At 38.5% G+C, this 23,624-nt stretch overlaps 2 protein-coding genes across 2 annotated transcripts; both read left to right on the forward strand.

The window, feature by feature from the left end:
• Positions 1–278: 278 nt before the first annotated feature.
• On the forward strand, positions 279–8,902 carry LOC139731012 (retinol dehydrogenase 12-like). Its single transcript, XM_071641888.1, has 6 exons — positions 279–562; positions 2,661–2,804; positions 4,255–4,446; positions 4,878–5,156; positions 5,701–5,902; positions 6,770–8,902. The coding sequence occupies exons 1-6, from the start codon at positions 514–516 to the stop codon at positions 6,870–6,872; spliced, it is 969 nt and encodes a 322-aa protein (XP_071497989.1). The 5' UTR covers positions 279–513; the 3' UTR covers positions 6,873–8,902.
• On the forward strand, positions 6,903–22,916 carry LOC139731028 (uncharacterized). Its single transcript, XM_071641910.1, has 7 exons — positions 6,903–6,998; positions 15,717–16,023; positions 19,644–19,746; positions 20,488–20,613; positions 21,207–21,396; positions 22,377–22,554; positions 22,789–22,916. The coding sequence occupies exons 1-7, from the start codon at positions 6,903–6,905 to the stop codon at positions 22,914–22,916; spliced, it is 1,128 nt and encodes a 375-aa protein (XP_071498011.1).
• The last annotated feature ends 708 nt before the right edge of the window (positions 22,917–23,624 follow it).

Here is a 23,624-nt window from a genome sequence, read left to right on the forward strand (position 1 = left end):
ATATTTGACTGCGTACTCTGACCCTTTAAAAAGGCTACACGTGGAACTTGACTCCTCAATAAATCACACACGGAAGCCAGTGTGTCATGTTATTACAATCAATCACGCATGCACGAAGCCTCTAAAGTACATCAAGCAGACTCGAAATGTAGTGTTTCTAGAATCATCAACAACGAGGTGCGCAAACGTATTATTTCAGGCAAATCGCGCATCCACCGCACTTCGCATCGGGAATCATGTGTGTACGAAGGTCATATATCTAGACACGTTCACCAAACATATTTAGCAAATGTATTGATCACGGTATACTGAAGCCCGGAACGGCAGTGAACTTGATCTAGTGATCTCGTGCGAAATCGCATCTAAGCAGAGTGTCAGTCAGCCTTTTCAGTGCCACTGCCGAAAGTGCACCTCTATACCGATTGTGTAGATTCGTGTGTTTGCTTCCCTATTTTCCCCCTCCCCCGAAACTTCTAGATCTCAATCAACGATAAAACTTGGCTTGATAACATCATGGCAGGGTGCTGTTCTTTCACCACGGTAGCTGTAGGTGGTTTGGCAGGTAAGTTTATGCTTTTTGCTTTCTTTCAGTTTGATGAACAATATGCTTGATCCTCTTCGCTCTCATCCCAGTCCACCGTATCGATGGAAAAGGCCTTCTCTACTCGGGTTGATCAGGAAACTTCAACAGGTATACGAGTGCAGTCTGGTGCGACGACGTACGTGGGCACTATATCCGAATGTGTATTTAGGTCATCATATTCGATAGTTTCCTATAGTCCTTTTGGTTCTGTATTTCTATTGTGTGTGTATTTTGTGTGAGTTTCCGCGGTGGTGCTTTTGATGCAAGTGACGAAATTAATATAGCCGTTCTACTGCATAGCGCTATCCTGGAAAACCCGTGCGAGATTCGCTCATCACTAATACAACAAGAAAGACCACTTTTCGAGGTAATTAGCAATATCTACCTGAAAGAGGGAAAGAAATTTAATACCGTAATGAGAAACCATTGTTCTAACATACTGTGACTTCTTATCTTATTTACATGTTTTATTTATGTTGATATTGTATAAATTACTAGTACTGCATGTTTTTCTACTTATGTAATATATTGCATTTGTCATTGCTTATAGGGCCTACATTTGGAATTTTGGTTTGAATTTGTATTTGTTTGAATGCAGAAATAGATCAAACCAAAACCAAACTCAAAAGTCAAAGCGTAATGATCATGGAGGAGGTATCGCTAGGTATAAGATGAGGGCCCATGCGCATCACCCCCGTACACGGGGGGGGGGGGGGGGGAGAGAGGGGGAGGGGGAGGGATAGGAGGGGCGCTATAATAAAGGGGCGGGGCGTAAAGGGGCGGGGCGCTAAGGGAGTGTAAGCGCAATCATGTTTATAGGGCTGGCAGTCTTCCAGACATGATTTTGACCTAATGCACTGACTCCAGCTACACTTATGCAAACAGTTCTCCAATGTTTGTTACATTAACATTCCTCGCCAGATTTGAATGACTAATGTTGATGATGGTAATTGAATCTACATTTGGATTGGCAGTATTAATGATAATGATGATAGAATTACCATAAACTTGTCATTATTCTTCAACTATCTAATCACTAGTGTTATAAATAACAAAATGACGGTACACTGATGAAAATTTTGAATCCTGCACGAGGATTTGCTACCTTTCATCAGCAATTTTCTTTGCGTTTCTCTAGTCCAAAATGATCCGTTTCAAACTCAGCTGACGATTTTACCCCTACCCCATCCCCCTTCCTTGCTGCAAGAAGACGAACTTGTAGAGGGCTGTGTAAGGGATTTTAGGGGGGTTTTTTCCCGACATGTTTGTTAATTCACAGGTCAGCAGTTGCGATCTTAACAAATTTAATTTGTAGAGGGAGACAAAGAGAAGAAACTCGCACCTGATTTTAGTTTTGCTGTCGATGTCCGATGTGTTGTTGTCACTTGATATAAACTTTTCTCCGCCCATATAATGGTAACATTTTTCTGTACCTTATTAAAATAGTTTTTGAGAGGAATGTATATTACAAGTTCTGCCTTCTATTCTTCCCCTTCATTTTTCAACATTTGGAAAAATATTATGTAAATATCACGTAACTTAGCCTCTCAATGTATTGTGTGTTTGTATTGTATGTCTATATAATGTATATAGAATATGTATATTGCTTGTTAGCATTTGTTTTATATACATTCATATTATTTGATGAATATTGAAAATAAATAAATGAAATGAAATAAAATGAAATGAAAATTGATGCTGATAACATTGATGACGGAGGTAGTAAAACTTCGATAACAGAAGGAAATCGGTCTGCTACCATGGAGTTACAAGGCAAGGGTCAACTTGCTCATTTGAATATTCATAAGGACTGGTCAAAATGTTTTCCGAAAAAAAAAAGAAGTGAAATTTCAAAATGTCATAACTTCCTTATTTCTTATCCGATATTAGACATTTTTTGTCAGAAAAAAAAATAAAGTGAAGGGAGGAGTGACTTGCGTAGAGATAGAATAGAATTAGAAAGGGGAGAAGGAAAGGAGGTGTTTGCCTGTTTGTTTACAAGCAGAAATCTCTCTCTTTGCCCCCCCCCCCCCTCTCTCTCTCTCTCTCTCTCTCTCTATTTCTCTATCTCCTGCAGTTGCAATCTGCTTCTACTTCTTCAGACGCTTCCTGCAGGGAGGGCGCTGTTACAGCAAGGCGCGACTTGACGGCAAGACGGTGATCATCACGGGATGTAATACAGGCATCGGCAAAGAGTCGGCTAAGGACCTAGCCAAGCGAGGTGGGCGTCTGTACTTTACCATTGTAGATATGCGTGTTATATTATACGAATAATTTATGAGTTGTGAGTGCATAGGGCACGAATATCGCACGAGGCGCGAGATAAGCCACTGGTCTATTCAACAAGGCGCGTAGCGCCGCGTTGAATAGACCAGTGGCGAATCTCGCGCCGAGTGCGGTATTACGTGCCCAAATGTACGAACAAAATCATAAATTATTCGTTTTATACAACACCTTGTCCACAATCACAGTACTAAATTAGTGACCGCCAACTCAGGAAGGCCCAAAAATAAATGTAACAATTAGGCCGAGAATTGTAAACCACCCTGTGTACTGCTTTCAAACACTCGTCATGATTCGACCACACAGTCACAGGAATCACAAACTCCGCAGGGTCTATACCCATTCTACGCTACGTTAGATCGAGTTAGGTCTGACTGTTAGGCCGATCTGATATGTCGGCAGATCTAGTAGTAGTCTAGACTTTGTCTATTTCCGAAAATGATTTTGTATAAAAACACAGAAAAATAATCAAATTACGGTTTCTCAACTTGAAATGAAGTCTTGATTTTGGGATCACTGTGGCCCACGTAGCAGATCAGAGTCAAAAGTAAAAACACAGCAGTAGGTATAAAGGCCGCCATACATGCAACTAGCTAGGTGAAGTAGCTGCGCGTACACGTTAACGTTGCAGTACTCCGATCCCCGCCGCGCCTGGTCTGAGAGACTTACAGCGCAGCGCAGCCGGCCAGCACGTAGTTTGCTGGCGCTTTGCTAGTGTGAGCCACAGAAGTTCAGTCTGTGAGGGCCATGCATTAGTAGCCCCCCGCGAAGCCGTGCTATAGTACCGTCGAGCCGTGCAATAGGCCCATGCCAGGGGCCTATATATTGAACGGCTGTCACTCTCAATGAGTTTGATAGGTATTTTCTATTGAACGTCATGTGACATGTTCTTGGCCAATCACAATTCGACATCATTCTGAGGTGTTGTATAATACATTTTCATATTCATTTCTTTTATATTTTAAACATGGATTCTTCTAGAAATAAAGATTTTCCATAGTCATGTTGTTGTTGTTGTTGCTCTTTCAAAAGTTGTGATGCCTTGTTTTGACGGGGCTCAAAATCAACATTTCAACGTTCTTTTTTTCAACATCTCTTGGCAACCTTTTGTCTAACTCATGTTTCAGGAAACCATGCAGCCTTATCAGGAGAATATAATCTAATCAATCGGCATTCAATGGGTATTATTAGATTTGCGGGATCAGTTCCTAAGGGTGTCCAAACCTTGTATACCACTTACCATGGCTCCAGACCATCTGCACGTACTATTATTTTTGCTTAAAATATTAACGCCCTCTAAGTAGTAAGTACACAAGATGTAGCAGGTTAATCCTCCTCCTCTTCATAAGATATGGTTAAGACATCCTTTGTATTTGCTTCCCATAAAGGAGCCCGTGTCATCATGGCGTGTCGTGACCTGAAGAAGGCCGAGGAGGCTCAGCTATGGGTCATCAGAGAGTCTGGAAACAAGAACGTAGTGGTCAAGAAACTGGACCTGGCCTCGATGAAATCCATCCGGGACTTTGCCGCCGAGATCAAGAGAGAGGAGAAACATCTGGAGATCCTGCTCAACAACGCAGGTATAATATTGTATGAAAAACAGCATTTCTACCCAGCAGTTGACCAGTCTATCCCATTCTGTCCATCCACAGAGCGCCATCAACGTTAAGCTTTCGATTAACCCTTTGTGCGCTTTGAATGTCCAATTGGCACAAAGCACTGTACACAAAGTCCAAAGTCCCTCACACAAGAGGGTTGAAAAAAGATGGCACTTAATTATATTGATATACCGTGCACGTTTACTAGGAATTCATACACGATAAAGAAAGGTTCCTGTTTATGAGCATCGGTGATGAAATCATTATCATGTCCTGAAATACAAAGAATTCTTTAATATCATGTTAAAAGATCCACATCACATAAATACCTATTACTTCAGTGGAAACATGATAGTACATTGTATTCGGTAAGCTTGGCAATGATTCTGTTGGATGACTTTTTACCCCTCTAGGAATCATGATGTGTCCTCATTGGAAGACAGATGACGGGTTTGAGATGCAGTTCGGAGTCAACCACCTGGGTCATTTTCTCCTGACCCACCTGCTACTCGACCTCCTCAAGGCCTCAGCCCCGAGTCGCATCGTCAACGTGTCGTCCAGTGCTCACAAGTTCGGCAAGATGCATTTTGATGACATCATGCTCACTAAGAAGTACAGTTCCATGGCCTCCTACGGCCAGAGCAAGCTTGCCAACGTTCTCTTCACCAGGGAGCTAGCCAAGAAACTGAAAGGTAAACAGACTGTTGAAGATTTTTAAGTGAATTCAAAATTTGACTCCAAGTCAGGTCATTACATTTGTTTTCTCCTAACACCAACAATTGAACCACTGTAACCATTCTCGATACGAAAACTTTATCGGTGTTAAGTGCTATGCCATAAACACAAATGTAAGATTCGCGCCGTTCCATATTATTATTTTGTTGATGAGCAGCACATGACATAGAGCATTTTTTGTCATAACGTGTCACCATATCCACAAAATAATTAAATTTAATCTCAACATGTCAATCCAGTTTGATCTGTTAGGCCTTGACCATAGCCGCATCCCGAATCACGCCAGTTGGTGTACGAATTTCTTATTTTCCAGCTTTTGTAAAGGCCTTGGATAGGACTACAAACCTAATGTCACCCGGATCACGTCTGTAACCACATGATAAGCAGTATAGTATTCACACCAACCCATGTAGCGTACAATGTATGCAATGTACATTGAAAGCCAATTAAGTATAAAATGAATATTAAGCCCGTGTTTATGTTTGTTTGTTTTCGATCCAGGCACGGGTGTAACCTGTTACTCCCTCCACCCTGGAGGGGTAGACACCGACCTCCAGCGCCACTCTGGTACCTATGGCATCATCCTGAAACTCCTCATGCCGGTTATGCGCCTCTTCTTTAAGACGGCGGAGCAAGGGGCGCAGACCAACATCTACTGTTGCGTAGATGAGAAGGCTGCCAACGAGACTGGCCTCTACTACAGGTGTGATGGGTTATACCAGTTCTTGTCATATTAATGTACTTATAATATATTGTTATCTATATTCCTGATTATATTTCATTTATGGTTGTGATCATTTTACCCACATAAAGTCGGAGATTATATAAAAAGGAAGAAAATGCTTGTAAAACCAACTTTGGCATTATTGTTACCTTTACAGTTTTCTAATTTTTCACTCTTTTTGAAAATATATTCCTTTTAATAATGAAGTACATGTATATATGACAAACTATATATATCAATTTAAAGTGTAGCATTTAGCAAATCCGTATCTGTCAAAAGAAAAAAAAAACATTTTCCCGACATTATTTGGCCTTCGTGATGAAGCATCACATTTATTCATTGAGTGCTGTTATCATTTATTCAGAATCATTTTTTGGTTTTGTCGGCACTTGTTGCTTCACAACCACCGATAATGCTTCTGCTATTGTCATCGTTGCTTTTTGTTTGTTTGTTTGTTTGTTTGTTTGTTTGTTTGTTTAATGCCCGTTTGGTCTACTTGTCACTTCTTCTAATGCCCCGTTTGGCTACTTATCGTTTCGTCTAATGACCAGATGGTCTAATTGCCATTTTGTCTAACAAAACTGTGGGTATTAGACGAATTGGGCAAAGCCCATCCGGAAGTATATATAGACCAACTGGTAATGAGGCTAAGTGGCAATTGGACTTAAAGGTCATTAGACGAAGTGATTGTAGACGAAACAGGATTAGATACATGTAATGTAGGTTAAAACTTAATGGCAATTAAACAAAGTGGTAGTAGACCAAGTGACAGTTCACCCCCACGACTAAATTGTGAATTAGTGTATTATAATCTCATTCTCATTTCTTTCGCGTTGTTTCTCATAGTGACTGTGCCCCGGCATCTGAAAGTGCAGCTGCCAAGGACGATGAAGCCGCCGAAAAGCTGTGGAAACTGAGCGTTGAACTGGTTCGATTAGACCAGCAGTAAGAGTATATAGATCTAACGCAGCATGATGACATGGCAGGGGAATATGTCCGAAGATGGAGAAACGTGTCTAAGGATGGAGAAATATGTCCGAGGGTGGTGGAACGTAGGATAGAGAGTTTTAGGAATGTGAGTAGCAAAGACGAGTTATTGAGGGAGTAGTAAGAGAATTAAGGTGTTATACATAGAAGAAAAAAAGTGGGGAGGGGGAGTGAATGTGGAGGTAACCTTAGAAATTGAAATAATGAGTCTCAACGTCAAAACTGAAGTCGTAAATGCACTAATATGAATGTATAAAAAAACGAACTTAATTTCGGAGACAATAATGATTGTTTTGGGAAATCTGAGAATACGTCATTTGAAGATAGAGAAAATAAAGTGTTTGAAAGAAACTGAGTAACACTGTCAAACTTTGTTCCGCTTGGACATGATTTCCTAATGGAGAATCACATGGAAGTTTCTAGATTGGGCAGTGTTGTGGCAAAAAAAAAAAAAAAAAATCCAGCATTAAAAGAATAGTAAACGTTACACAAATTCAATGCCATTCTTAAGGGTTATAAGAAGTGAACAAATAGTTACACGTTAAAAAGTCACTGATATTCGACTTAACATTGTGCTTACTGTATGATTTGTCTTAACACCAGCCTAGACCTACATAAAAATGTATGGAGATCGTACATTGCGTGTACACTAGGAAGTCCGGTCTTATATTTCCACTCTGTTAAGTGTTAACCGTCATAGCTTCATATTTTGGCAGTGTCAGAGGCAATGGCAGCATATCTACACAGCTCGGACTTTTTCCAGTGGGAAACATTGTTAAACTGTGCTTGATTGGTGCAATACTGTCTATGTACCGTTCGTGCATATCTGCTAAAATGGAATACGCATAGTTCGAGAGAAGTTTTATGAATCGCTCTGTCTACAAAGAATTTTACACTGTCATTTTTTGACAGCATTCTAAGACCACTGTCTCAAGCTCATTTGCTTATGCACTGATGAATACATTTTCAATATGTCATTCCGAAGGCCGCTATTCCGGAGTTTCGTTATACCAAAATCCGAAAATGGAAGAAAGGGGGTTTGTTATTCTCATGGTTCGTTGGTACGCACCTTCTTTTCAATTACGGATTAAGAAACCTCATTTCATTTTCGGATTAACGAAGCTTTGGAATAACGAACCTTCAGAATAAAAGACCTTATCTCATTAAAAAAAAAAATCTTCGGAAAGACAAAACCAATTTTATAATCGAATCAACATACCGCCGGGATAACGGATCTTATTTCATTTTTGATGATTGACGAACATTCGGAGTAACGAACTTTGTTTCATTTTAAGATTAACGAACCTTGGAGATAACTAAACTTTATTTTATTTTTTAGATTAACGAACATTCGGAATGACGAACCTTATTCCATTTTTGGATTGACAATCCTTCCAAATAACGAGATTTCGGAATTACAAACATCACCCGATAGAGTCGCGATTGTCACAGAAAACTAGTCACTGTATTATTGTTATATATGCAATAATTTGCTGCCTTTCTTTTGCTTTTCATTGCTTTTTAAAATGTATGGAGAAGCATATTTGCATTTGCATAGGCATATTGTCATCACAGTTTGAACGTATGCCACATCTTTCGCCTTTGTTTACATTACTATTCTCGGTGAGAAGTAACTTCATTACAATTGATTTTACTAAATCTTCTCCTGAAATATTCCTCTGGTTGTTTGAAAATATCTGTAATTGTATATAATTTGCTCAGTTTGCCATGTCTGTATATAATTGTATGTGGGTCTTAGAAAATGCACGGTATTAATTTGATCTTTCGAGCTGCTTAGAAGTGGAGAAGAAAACACTTAAACTTGTAGATATTAGTTTTAATGTAGGAAATCTTTCTTCCCATCTAAAGTTTTGTTGTTTTTCTTGAGAAGAGGTAATATTGGTAAAACACATCATTATTATAATGAGTGTAATGTGATTGTTCGACTGAAATATAAAACGTGCCTTCCACTGGGGGCAGAAAATCTATAAATTTGTCAAGTTTGGTCATTCGGTGTGTGTCGCACACGTTCACGCGTTATCAGCTAAACATAAAAGTGACCCGTAGGTAATTGCTGTCATTTGTAGTCCATTGTGAGTCGTGCATGCGTCGTACGTCGTCCGTCATGCATCTTCCGTCTTGTTCAAACGCGTTGCATTTTCAATTGTTGAAAACCCCATGACGAATTATCAGCAAACTCGGCAGCTAGCATTACTACTACTACTACTAATAATGCTACATTTATAAAGCGCATAATAAGCACATGCTTCTCTATGCACTGTACAATGAAGGCAAAGATACAACATACAAACAAATGACTAACAAATATAACAATCAACATAATAAATACAATGAATAACAAAAGGATAATGAATGTTTATCTTAATCAAGGAAGACGAAAAAGGTGAGTTTTCAGACTGGATTTGAAATTTGCAAAACTGGATGCCCGTCGAATGTTGTGTGAGAGATTGTTCCAAAGATTAGGTCCAGCAACTGCAAAAGATCTGCCCCCGTAATATGACGTGTAGGTTCTGGGTGTGTGAAGAAGCGCTTGGGTGCTTGAGCGAAGGTTGCGAGGAGGGTAATACTGCTTGACCAAATCTGCCAGATAATTTATGTTGGGGAAGAACTATGTTGTGCCTTGTAGGTCAGCAATATGAGCTTGAACTAGGTGGTTAGGATCTCAATTAATTGTTCATGCCGTGGCGGATCCAGGGGGGGGGGGGGGCGCACCTGTGCGCCCCCCCCCCCTCTTTATTGTCGGATAAAACAAAAGAAATGAAAAGAAAAAAAATGGGGGGGGGGGTGTGCCCCCTTTGATTTTGCAATGGCACCGCCCCTTTACGAAATTCCTTTAGATCTGCCCGAAATGGGCATCATGTCTCCCCTCCCCCAAATTAATTAAATAGTAATGATAATAATAAGCCGGGAAGTTTTGCTTGTACATGGTTGCACTGGTATGGTTAATGGAGGATGCAAAACAGAGAAACTACAATTTTGTATTTATTTGGGACAGAATAGGGTGGTTTGTTGTATCGTGTATTTTGTTGCGTCAGACATCATGACAACGATTTCAACGATAGCCTCTGCATCTAAGACAATAATAATAAATGTTCGTATTATCGCTCAGACAGGCGGTGCCAGTAACCTACCTGTAAGTTTGTGTTTTTACCTATAAATAAAGTATAAGTACGTACGGTTAAGCCTTACTATTACTTGCCAAACCTTGTATTGTGAAAATTGTGTTTGTTAGATTTTGTAAAATCGATCTAGCCAGTGACATTTTGTGCATAAGTTGTTTCATTTCCTGTAATATGTTATTGTTGTATACCCGCATATCCCTATAGGGTCATTGAGCTACTAAAGTAAAGTAAACTTAACTAAATTAAATGGAAAGGAAAGCTCAGAGACTTCGAATACGTCACGTGACGGCCGCAGCACGTTATGCATACCTTGGGTATTCGCTGGTCATACAGCTTTCAACATCCGCCGGACAGTCGCTGGTAGCTTGTATGCCCAGCGTCCGTTGGATGGAGGCGCGGGCTTTTCTTCGATCCTTTCAATATGCTAGTAATATACAATATCGACTGCTACAGAGGGAGATAGTAAAACTATTTGCACCGAGGTGATTTCTCAACAGCGCTATCCCGAGAAGAGGTTGAGGGACATAGTACTGTTGAAAAATCACCGAGGAAAAATAGTTTTGCCATGGCCCGAAAGAAAGCAGTCGATATTTGTTTTATATCCCTCTCGAGCATTTTACTATAGAGTGATGACAAGGTTCCCTTTTGGAAATCTGAAGCCGTGGCAGTGCAGCAGCAGTGCGTGCAGCGCGTAGCGAACGACACCGCTGCGCTGTCAGCGCAGGGCCCCATTTCATAAAATGTTGATGATAGCAGCTCTTGGTGGAATGGCAGTTGTCATAGTAACAACAAGAATCCAGCCTCCTGATTGGCGGTTGCTATGGGAAGTTGCCATTCCAGCAAGAGTTGCTATTATATCAACTTTTATGAAATGGGGCTCTGGTCTTTGAGGAATTTCGAAAACACAAAAAGAAGAAGAAGGTGTCTGCTACGCACTTGGTAGCCGTATAGACGACTATCATGTGGTGCGCGTTCATCAAAACGGGAGGCAAAGATCAAGTCGCGTGTAATAGTCGCTCATAGATACCCCTCGGCATTAACATCGGTGCCGCAGATGAGCGAATTTGCCTGACATAAACTACCATGATAACGGTATAGTATAGTCAGAACTATGAGACGTTTTGTGCGTTATCCCATCTTTACTCGGATGTTCATAACCAAGAGGAGCCGGCCATCTTACCCTCGTCACCAAGTAATATTGGCAGCACTAAAAGTAAGTAGTCATGTGATACGGAAAAGACTGGTACAATTTTGCCCAACGCGTATAACATTATAACGTCTTTTGTTGTCACGGTATAGACGCTTAGTTCGTTATTTCAGTTCAGTTTAATTCAGGTCATTGGATCAATTATACTTCATGTGAAATCCATATTCATTTGTCCTATGAAATAAAAACATAAAAAACAAGTTATACAAGTAACAACGTAACCATCGGAGTTCAAAATCAAAGCAGTGGCATAATAAAGATGTTTAAGGTGCATTCCAGCGTCTTTTGTTAATTATGCTAGTACAATAGCTGTGATTGACGGAAGGATGCCATTCACATCAGCGTCTAATTGGTTTAGGTAGGTTCTTTTGTGAACGTATCAAAGTAATTTGAAGAGAAATGGTTGAAAATGCTGATAAAATATAGCATGGCATGTATAGATATTCATTTGGCCACATAAGTGATGTTGAGGGTTTCATGAATCAACACAAGTCAACATGTAATTGCAATATGGTATTATTATAGTATCATATATATTATTATGGTATTAAACGCATATGTCATCTTTAAACATGACCGTGATCAATTCATATGTACTTTGACATATTAATATTCTTTACACAATCATGTGCACAATAAGAAATAATTTTGCAGAAATTTTGTAGGAAAAGGGACACAAACTTGCACCTTTCACGGTGATGTGCTGGCTCCAACCAGGGAGGTGTTCACCTCCCTGCTCCAACTCAGTGCGGGCGCAAGTTTGCCACTTAGCATATAGTCTGCATGCATGAGTCGCATTTACAAGTTCAATAATATGTCGATGAGTTATGCGGCGAACAAATTGATGATCTCACCCAAATTGCCTTTATTTCGTATAGGCTGTATCATATTTCTCGTACTATGACCATGGCCCAACTCTTATGTAAACATATCTTTTTTTATCATTACGAATGAGAATAATACGTACATATATTTCATGGCATAATTATCTATAAGTATACACGTGGAAGAGAGGGTTATCAATAAGTAAATCGCTTGACGTGGACAACAGTGGCCTTTAGACAATAAGCAGATTGTTACAATTATTCTATCTACATATATATTTAACTGAAGGAACAGAACGCATACACATGTAGTTTAACTGAAGAGTACAACACAAGGAGGATTTACCTGAACAAAACTAAACCCGAGAATATCTAAAGGGACAGGAATAAGGGGGTACACGAATATATAGGAAAGTATAGAGAGCTAGAACAGAACAGAAGGGAAGGAAGGCGATAGTATAGTGTTCAGGAGTTGGGAGCTTTATGAAGGAAAGTAAAACAGACTAATACTATTATCTAAATATTCCTATTTTAAACAATAACAATTTTCAATAAACCAATGGACATGATAATTAACATCCGAAATGTATACCATCAAAGTAATAATATCGGGCGATAATACAAAGATTGGGTCACGAATGTCAGTAGGCAACATGATAACTTTCATGGTCATATAATACGACAACTATCAGAGCCAAGACTTCCTGCCTTATGTTGCTTAAAAAAGCAAAACAAAACAAACTTTGATACCCTTAAACCACTACTAGAAACTTGCGGTCTCCTGAATGATTATCATAAAGAATTCCCAAACAATGCATTTGATGGAATGCTCCTTCATTTAAAATTTCATAGATAATGCGCTGACCTTTAATTCCTTTGTGAAATATACGAGTTACCCAAAATGTTCACGTCACTTTAGACTGCTGCATATTCCATAAGTGTACATTGAATTAATTCAGCGATATTGGGTAGAGGACGTCAATGTTGTACACAAAGTATTTGCCATATTTTGCTATTCAGGAAATAAACGAGTTAAGTTAAAAAAGCAACCAAAAAAAAAAAAGGTGTTGCAGGAAAAACAAATGGCTATGTGAAAGCTCCAATATTTCATTCAATTGATATCTGTGTTATCATCCATATATCATGTTCTCACTGGCACCTTCCACGTATACCTTACAATTTCTGACCAGCTTGTGAAAAAGAAAAAAAAATGTTTCCTGAATTAAGGGCCAGAGAAAACCAACTTAAAATACGATAAAAAAAGACCCGTCTTACCTAAAAGAGGAAGTGGAACTGGGTGCAAAAGATACGAAAATCTCATAAAATCTCTTTGATGACTTGCGTTTTACATATGAAAATGGCCTAATTGATTGCTGTACCTTTTCGGCCGAGAACACCAAAGGTTTCACAACAAAATTCGTCTCAATAAGCTCATACCTTGGTGTTAAAAAAAAAAAAAAAAAAAAAAAAAAAAAAAAAAAAAAAAAAAAACTTTCTCAGATTATAAAGTTATGGAAAGACGTTCGGATGATAAACTCACAAACGTGAAGACTAGAATCGTGGGTTAGTTTATGCCACTATACCAATCAAACAAAACAGATGACCTGCAATGCACGTATAGAATTCATGGTGGATGTATTAACTTATTATTTTTACAGCATCAGTCGTTTGAAAAGCTGGATGATGTCGTAAAAGAGTGGTATATTGCCTCAAATATCTCGCTGCACTTCGTCAGGTTATGGAAAATGAATTTAGATATATATAGATTATGATACCAACCTGAAGGAGAGAAGTTACCAGCCCACAAGTGTGCTTATCTGGTAAAAGCAAAAAGGTCACTGCACGATTGCATGTCGAAAAATTATAATTGACGGGAGTACTATCAGTGAAGAAAGAGTATACATATGCATGTACACAATAAGGTTTAAAAAAAAATGCTTCATGAAAAAGGTCAGAAATATATTAAGACGATAGTAAGAGATTGCCCTGAAAACCGTAAGCAATCCTCTACTTACTAAAAAAAAAAAACAGACGCTATTTGCTGGTAGTCATTTCTCTTGGAAGAATGAGTCTATAAAGTGTAAGTCACAGCAAAGCAAAATGAATAGAATTGAAAAGGAAGAAAATAGCAACTTATATATCTAGCCGTGTCCATAAAATTGAAGATATCGCCACTTATCCACTTTTGCCATTTATCTTGATTTCATGGAGTTGAATAGCCAGACGGGATAGGATGACAGCACGTACAGCACCATACACACAAAGCTTTCTAGATTTCTTTGTTCGTCTTTCATTTCTTCGATATTCTTAGAGATGAGACTCATTATTAATACTGGACGATCTGCAAGCATTCAAAGCATGAGATATATTCTAACAAATAACAACAATAACATGAAAGGAAACCAAAACCCAAAGAACAATGTGGATTGAATGAAAGCATTATTAGAATATATCAGAGAAAGTTTGACGAAAATCGGACAATCGATGCAAAAGTTAAGAATTTTTAAAGTTTTGGTGTTGAAACCACTGAATAAGGAGCCTACTCCAGATTATGACATCATGTGTGGACAACAATATAAAGAAAATGATAAAGAAAATTCAACATATTTTCACTTTTCTAGCTTAATGAATCAGCATTAATGACTAACCTCTTTCAGAAAGCATGGGGAATGATAATTATTACCCTTAACATTTGTCGGTAACAAGTTGTCGGAATGCATAATTTTCATGGAAAATGAATTTTCGGGGAATTCTTCTCTTATTTTCTTCATATTGTTGTCCACACATGACATCATAAACGCTAGAAGTCTCCTTATCCAGTCATTACAACACCAACAGTTTGAAAATTCATAAGTTTTGCATCGATTGTCCGATTTTCCTCAAACTTTCACTGATGTGTTCTCAAAATGTTGCCGCTTTCACTCAATCCGCGTTACTCTTTGGGTTATGGTTTCCTTTAAAATCATCGCACATTGGGAGCATCTCTGTTGTCTGATATTGGGCAGTTAACATTTACAAGGACTTGACTCACAACCAATAAAACTAGACCAATAATAATGTTACACCTAAGATTAATTAAACTGTATAAGCCTGAAATAACTAAATCTTAGGGTGCAAGAAAAAAAAGTTATCAATTATCATTCTTTGAGATTACCAAGATTTTTTTTTTTTATTATGAAAATGATAATATTCTATGCAACATGTTCATATCATAACTGAGTGCTTGATAGAGACATCTTTTCTATACATTCTCGTATTCAAGAACAGGGAGGGCGATTTCCCCTCCAACTCCAAAATTTTCGTATCTCAGTGGAATTAATCCTCCTTCCACAGCTGTGTATAATACATAATACAGTGTAGATCTGTAAGTTATATCATGGATCTATACATGGTTATATCTACTGCATGGTAACAGTGAAGATTTGAACAGCTTATGACGATCCACTAAAAAATGTGCACATAAATGCCTATTCCAAGTACGATACACCATTTTGATATGTGAATGTGTATGATATATACATATATATATATATATATATATATATATATATATATATATGTGTGTGTGTGTGTGTGTGTGTGTGTGTGTTTTGTGAATGAATCAAATCCAATCAAATCAAATCAAACCACAGACAAGGTCGGATCGATGTCACACATCTCTTCGGAGGGGATCGCGGCGATTCATTCTCGACGGCGATGTGGACTATGCCCTCAGGCAAGACATGGGGGAGAACTTCCGGAAGCGCATTGCCACTATCTCCACCCTTGGGACTACTTTTGACATGGTGTACGGAGAATGGCCTGGCGTGAATAAAGAGGGCAACGAGTGTCCAGTAGTAATCTGCGTCCACGGGGTTCCAGCAACATACGGAGCGTATCGTCCAATCGGCATCCGCATAGCAGCTAGGGGTTATCGGGTGTTGGCTGTGAATTTTCCAGGTGAGCTAAGGGAGGATCTCATCACGTCTTGTTCAGTTGCAATGAATACTAAACTCCACTGGTCATACAAATTGAGGTTAATCAATACTGTAAAATCACCCCAAAGGAACAGTCATGTTTTATTAAACTAAGAGAGTTAATGAATTTAGGATTGTACGGGGGGGGGCGTGGGGAGGCGGGGAGTTGTACCAGAAAATTGAGGTGAAGGCAGTGGCGTATCTGGGGGGGGGGGGGGGGGGCAAGGGGGGCACGTGCCCCGGGCGCCACTCCTTGGGGGCGCAAAAAACGAAAAAAAAAACGAAAAAAAACGAAAAAAAAAACGAAGAAGAAGAAGAAAAAAGAAAAAAGAAAAGAAGAAGAAAAAAAAAACTCGCCCCGAAGGGGGGGGGGGGGGGGGCAGAAAACCAAATCAAACAAGATAAGAACAAAACATGATGACGCGGACAACATGACAATGTTTATTGTGTTCACACAAGAATTCCATGTTCTGTCAGCTGAAATACAAAAATTTTCGGCTCGCTCGCTGCGTTCGCTCGCCAAAATTCATATAAATAAAGAAGGTTAGAACAAAACGTGATGATGACGCGGACAAAATGACAATGCCTATTGTGTTCACCCATGTCATTTTATATTTAGCAGGCAAAATGTTTCACGGAGCAGCGGCTGCAATTTCTTTCCCTCTGAAGCGATCGCCAATTGGATCAAAAGAAGGCGCCAACGGTTTCAAACATACGGGGGGGGGCGCAAAAAAATCAAGCAAGGTAAGAACAAAACGTAATGATGACGCGGAAATATGCAAATTTCGGCTCACTCGCTCGTACAGTTTAGAGTATTTTTTTCAAGTCCACAGTTTGTTGGTATAAATCTATAAGGCCGTCACTATATCTTGATTAGGATTGTAAGATTAAATAAGCAAGAATTCAATGTTTTGTAAGCTGAAATACAAAAAATTTCGGCTCGCTCGCTGCGCTCGCTCGCCAAAATTTATCCAAAAAAAAAAAGAGAGAAGAAGATAAGAACAAAGCATGACGATGACGCGCACAAAATGACAATGCCTATTGTGTTTACACATGTCATTTTATATTTAGCATGGATAAATGTTACACGGAGCAGCGGCTGCAATTTCATTCGTTCTGAAGCGATCGCCGATTCGATCAAGAGAGGACGCCAACGGTCTCGAACATGATTATGGGGGGGGGCGCAAAAAAAATCAGAAAAGATAAGAACAAAACGTAATGATGACGCGGAAATATACAAATTTCGGCTCACTCGCTCGTACTAATTTAGAGTACTAGTATTGTAAGTCCTCAGTTTGTTGGTACAAATCGTTATCTATAAGGTCGTCACTATAATTTATCTTGATTAGAATTGTAAGATTTAATAAGCAAAAAATGACAAGAATTCCATGTGTTGTAAGCTGAAATACAAAAATTTTCGGCTCGCTCGCTGCGCTCGCTCGCCAAAATTTATCAAAAAAAAAAGAAAGAAAGAAAAAAGAGATAAGAACAAAACGTGATGATCACGTGGAAATATACAAATTTTGGCTAACTCGCGCGTACTAATTTAGAGTACTTTTTAAATTCCTCATGCAGTTTGTTGATATAAATCGTTATAAGGCCGTCACTATATGGAATTGTAAGATTTGACTAGCAAAAAATGACAAGAATTGCATGTTTTGTAAGCTGACATACCAACATTTTAGGCTCGCTCGCTGCGCTCGCTCGCCAAAATTTATCAAAATTCATTACATTTAAATCACCCTCAAAAGATCCCTTTTAAGTGCTTGAAAACGCATATCATGCGGACTTTGTTTAAAGTCCCTACCGGGATGGGGTTGGGGTTGAACACTTTCTCAGAAATTAGGGGCGCAATTTTCGCGCTTGCCCCGGGCGCCGTTTTCCCTAGATACGCCACTGGGTGAAGGTCCTTTTCTTTTTAGGTGATCCGAGTATCCTCTCGGATTCGGATCACTTTCTGTTTCTGTACGGATTCTTTGTTCTTCTTCTTTTTCTTCTTCTTCTTCTTTATTTCTTTATTTCTCCTCAAATGTTGTGCAGAGGTTAACTCAAAAAGTTCTTCGACTTTCAATTTCAAACTTGCACCGTATATGTATCATGTCCCAAAGATGACAGATCTAATGTATCATTGTGATTGGTCGACCGTGCATGACGTCACTATGACGTCATTATCTAAAATCACATTTTCGTTCATATCTCAATAATGGAATGGAATTTCTCAATGAAATTTACGTCTCATATAGCTCAAATCAAGCTCTTATCACCCATTTCTTCAAAATTTATCTCTACACCCAAAACGTACGCGTACGCGCGCGTTGAAATGTTGACATGCTCCAATCGAGCTCAAAATTTTTTGCACACGTTTCATTTAGTTTGTTTTTCTTTTTGCTTGTTAGGTGAAGGAACCCGGAAGTGGATGAAGGCCATTTTTTTTTTTGCTTGCTTGTCAGCTGATGAAACCCGGAAATGGCGCTAGAAATATAAACTGCCCCCCTCCCCCTTTCAAAAACGTTGTGCCGTTCCTGTAAAGGATGTGATTGTAATGATGCGGAATACATGGTGCTATAGATCTTTGAATTCGATCCAATCGACCTACGGGCAAATAATCATGGGGAAAATCGATTACTGAGGACGAAATAATCAACACTCTCCGCCTTGAGGAGTATATATGCTCCTCCTATGGAGCGGACCAGGTACCATACAGTTCCTGTTAGAAAGAGTACAATGGAAACTCTCTGAATATTTAAATTTGAAGATCTACTAAAAACAGGAATTCTTCCCCTTTCAAAATCACGGTAAGAATGTTGCATGCACTTGCACCTTTAACCGTCACTTCTTCATGACATCATCAATCTCAAGATAGCTCTAATCCCTTACGCCAACTTTAGGGACCAACAAAAAGTAGTCACCCCTATACGGTCACAATTCGCAAGTCCAACACCCAGCTCGATCTTTCTTCTTACATCCATCCCCCTCAAAAAAAAAAATGATTGTTTCTTAATATTCCTATGACACGTATAACCAGCAGTAATGGCACATTATTGCTGAATGATGCCATTGATAAAGGAAATAAGAAATTGACTTATTTTGCGATTAATATCTTCATACATTATGCTCATATTATCTAAGGATCGCTTTTCATCTTCTTGACTTTCAATTCAATTTAGTTCAACCTAGCTTTTATTTCCATCCAACAGAAAAGTATATAATACAATAATTACAAAGTATACATTCATGAATCATGATATTGATGGCTCCACCAGATCCAAAATCTGCCAGGTTTATTTTACAAGTTACTTTCTTTAAGCCGTCAAGTCCACCCACAGATAATCACACAATTATAGTTCCACAGCTATGTGAAATAGAATAATATGTCAGGCAATCCGCAGAAACAAGAAAAACTCATTAAGATCCTCGAGGCTGTGAATGAAATTCTGTGCAGTGGAAGCGTCGTCTGAGTCAAAGTAAAATAAAAGGAGAAACACCTTCTTTAAATTCAAATCAAATTTCATTTCCAATATCACATTCTATTTTTGATTCAAAAATGTAAATATTTGGCTTAAATGCTTTATCTAAGTACCCTATAATGTTTACCCATCCCAGGAAATGGTTACACAGAGATCGATGCCAGAAGCGCCTACGACTACACCACACAGCATAAGGCACAAATTGTCAAGGCGTTCATTTTTGCCCTCACACTAGAAAGGTTAGTAACTTATGACGAACAGTTGAAAGGAAAAATAAATAAATGTAAGTAAGCACAAACATGTACAAAGAGATTACCGTACTTCAGATCCTACATAGACCAGTATCATAGTCATACAAGCCTTCGACAAAATTCGTTTATTTTGTTCGTTTGTTTTGTTTGTTTAATTTTTATATTTGAGAAGATGGCTTGATAGCCCATGTCCAGCAGCACTATACAGTAGCCATACAAGCTGGTCTTCCATAGGGACCAGCTTGATATCTGTTTACAAAGTGAGTAGACCAAATGTACGAAGTAAGAGAACAAAGTAAGTGAGCTCAGCGATCAACTGAGTGAAATGATTCATAATGATAACGATATAAGCATGTTTGATATAATGTAGGATAAAGTGAATACATACATTATAACAAATTTGAGCGTACAAAATAAAGTAAGTGTAGATCAATAATACAAACTGAGTTGCAAAGCGTGCAACATCAGTATAATGGATACAACCAGTTAAGTCCAAAATAGGTGTTAGGCACTTGTGTTTGCTGTCCTTGACAAAAAAACAAACAAACCGATAAATGTTACACAAATAAACAACAGATAAACAAACAAACAACTCGACAAACATTCGAGATTGATTCAGTGTATGAGTGAGGGTTTGGTTCCTGTTATGCACTCGTTTTGACAGTTTTACTGGACAAGAGGTAGATATGTTCCTGTGTTCCTGTGTACCTGATCCTTTCTATTTCGTAGAGTTGCTATGGTGATTGGTCACTCTTCAGGCTGCATGGTGGTCACCAGCATGGCAGCTGACCCCGAGCTGGACGGAGTGGTACAATCCGTAGGAATGATCTGTGGTACCGGTACCACACCGAACAGGTCAGTCTAATCATTAAAGGGATTGTATATAGTTTTGGTTAAGATGGGGACTCAGGTTTTAACTTTTTGCGAGATAATCTCAAAACACTTCTTAATGAAATATCAAGAGCATACAATTTTTAGAGGAGTAAAGAGTGTATTTGATGGATATCGATCAGTGCCAGTCAGTGTCAGTCTTGTCTTATGTGTGTTTTTATGTCCTATCTCAACTCTGTCTTTTTAGTGGGCTTCGGAATTGTTTTATTCTGTATCGAATCTATAATTTCTGTGTTGATTGAATTCCTCAGAGAGGCCAACACAAACATTGTCTTTTCAATAGGCCCCTCCATTTTTCATTTCATTTTTTTTTTCATTTTTTACAACGTTATTTATTTTGATTATTATATTTGTAACACCGTTTCATCAATTCTAATGTTTCGCTGTTTTTGTATAGGGCCTACTGTGATTATTTCACAATGCATTGCTTCCATCATTCTTTGTTCTAAAAAGTCAGTTATATGTTTTATAATTTGCCGAAAACTACAAATGAATTCGAATTGAATGGAATTGAATTACATTGTATTAAAATTTCTCTCTTTTTCCTTCTCTCGTAGGATACAAAAGAGATATACCACGATTCCATACCTCCCGTATCTTCTGTATAGAGCAGTCTTTCTGCCCATCATTGGACCAGTCATTCTGCATGTAGTCTCCAACATGGTATATCGGCTCGGCTTCAGGGCAAGAACGCGGGAAGCACAGGTTCTTGCCCTTCACGAAACAGCTATGCAACGATTTGATTTGGTAAAATAAAATTTGGTATAAGCTTTGGTATGACAAAAGCATTGATACACTGAGCCCGAATTCCTGAGGTGGAAAAATTCGTGCTTTGAATATAGAAAACCGGTGATGTTCCTCACGTCGAAGGTTCGTAAATCCGAAAATGAAAGAAGGTTCGTTATTCCGAAGGTTCGTAATTCCGAAAGACACAAATTCCCTATACCTATATAGAGTTTAGTTTCAAATCCGAAGATAAAAAAGAATTTGTTAATCCGAAAATTTGTGGTAATAATCCGAAGATTTGTTATTCCTGAAATAAAAAAGGTTCCTCACAAAATGTTCCTTAAGGTTCGATTAAGGTTCATTATCCGAAAATGTAGAGACTATACCAAAGAATTTTACCGAACTTACCGTCGGAATAATTGACCCTCCGAATACAAGACTCTTTTTCTCATTTTCGGTTTCAATGGTAACAAACCTTCGGAATAACGAACCTTGTATCATTTTCAGAATAACGAACCTTTCGAGCTTGCTTTTGTCTGTTTACTAGATAGGTTACTCAACGTTATTTCGAAGGTTCTGTAATCCTATAAGGTTCGTTATTCCAAAATAAACAATTTCAAATGAATTACCTATTTTTTTATATTGCCTTCCAAAATGTCGTCATGAATCGTAGTAGCCTTTTTATCCAGCGATGACGACACGAAAACTTAAAAAATGCATAACTTTTGATAAAAGGCAGGTGGGAGAGAGTTAACTACCATAATTGTACCTAAATAAATACAATTCTCTGAATTTCACAAATTTGTTTTAAAGGAACAATTGATCCATATAGCAGCGTGCAGCAGTACTGTTAATTACCTGTTACCTTTTTTTTAAATAAAAGTAATCTATCTCGTAAGATTTGATGTGTATTGCCCCATGCAATAATTCCGTAGATGAGATATGGAAGTATCTATGGAAGTATCAATGCGAATCTTATGTAATTTTGTGCTTCTTGTCAGTTTATCGAGGATTTGAAAGAGTTGAGAAGGAAGCAGTTCCCACTCCTTCTCTTCTACTGCCTGGATGACACCGTTTTTGAGCCAGACAAGACTCGTGTCACCATAGCAACCCTCGGCATAACTGAAGATGGAGTCAAGACGTATGACGCCGACAACCGATCACTCGAAGCCTTCCTAGGTATAAAGACAGTTCACTATATCGTGCCGTAATATGCCACAAAGTCGGGTTTCCATCCCACAACTATTGTATTGTTGTAAATATCAAATCCATCTCTGCATTATAAAGGAACATTTTAGAATGTGTTAGCTCTGAACATAATTATCTTCATATCCAAATATCCTTTCTTAATATGAAAATAGGGAAAGGAGATTCATATTTAGCTTTAAGTGCTATTTTTTTCCTGTCAAACAGAAGGGACTCTGCAAAGAGTGGTCTGCTGTGAGAGGGGATCACACCGACTGCATTTCACTCAACCGGAACTGACCGTCAATGAGCTCGTCTCCTTCCTCTCAGTACTTCAGAAAGAAGAAGCGGGCTGACTAGATTCCAAGGATGGGTGAAATGAATGGGAACAGAAAGTATTTCTTCACAGGCTACAGTTCCCCGTAGTTTTGAAGTGATATGTCAATTTGGAGAGAACTGACTCGAATATTGCTTCCAAGTGGTGATTGAGAAATTGTTAGTTTTTGTTGCGTGTCAAGGAAGAGTAATGTTACCTATTGTTGAATACTGGAAGCCACGCGTAATAATCACAAACAGAATTACTATACTTTGGTACATGCTTTGCGTGTCTGGGACATTTCTTCCTCTTTCTTTTTTTTTCATGTTCTTTTGGAATTGAAATATTCCATGAAAATCAAACCAGCCATTTTTTATACTGAGTCTCTTACGAACCTATACAAAACATATCATGCAAAAGAAATGCATATATTCTAATCATACCTAGATTTATGTATTGTGCAGCTTAGAATACAGTCTTATGATTACATTTTTTTTGTATTTCTTTTATTTCTGCATTTAAAGTCAGTCTGAACTTTTGATCATGTGGTGTAAATAATGTATTCACCCTCCCACATGTACCCACTGATTTTTTTTTTCATTTGATTTATAAGAACTGCTTTAATTAAAAGCTGAAGAGGTATATACATCTGTGTGAAAAACACATTTCTTTGTGTATGAGCACCATATCACTGTATCAGAACCCAATTTATCGTAAGCCAATGTAACTCAATGCTAAGAGCTGTCGC

Source organism: Diadema antillarum, unplaced genomic scaffold (genome assembly GCF_040938485.1).
Source record: "Diadema antillarum isolate AM-2024a unplaced genomic scaffold, OU_Dant_1.0 seq00000348_RagTag, whole genome shotgun sequence".
Lineage (NCBI taxonomy): Eukaryota > Metazoa > Echinodermata > Echinoidea > Diadematoida > Diadematidae > Diadema > Diadema antillarum.

What these genes read in the sequence shown, in the direction of transcription:
- LOC139731012 (XM_071641888.1), top strand. Translation starts at nt 514, where the DNA reads ATGGCAGGGTGCTGTTCTTTCACCACGGTAGCTGTAGGTGGTTTGGCA. An exon ending in TAAGGACCTAGCCAAGCGAG is followed by an intron (nt 2,805 to 4,254) that starts GTGGGCGTCTGT and finishes CTTCCCATAAAG; the next exon opens with GAGCCCGTGTCATCATGGCG. An exon ending in GAGACTGGCCTCTACTACAG is followed by an intron (nt 5,903 to 6,769) that starts GTGTGATGGGTT and finishes TGTTTCTCATAG; the next exon opens with TGACTGTGCCCCGGCATCTG.
- LOC139731028 (XM_071641910.1), top strand. Translation starts at nt 6,903, where the DNA reads ATGGCAGGGGAATATGTCCGAAGATGGAGAAACGTGTCTAAGGATGGA. An exon ending in TTTGCCCTCACACTAGAAAG is followed by an intron (nt 19,747 to 20,487) that starts GTTAGTAACTTA and finishes TCTATTTCGTAG; the next exon opens with AGTTGCTATGGTGATTGGTC. An exon ending in ACCGGTACCACACCGAACAG is followed by an intron (nt 20,614 to 21,206) that starts GTCAGTCTAATC and finishes CTTCTCTCGTAG; the next exon opens with GATACAAAAGAGATATACCA.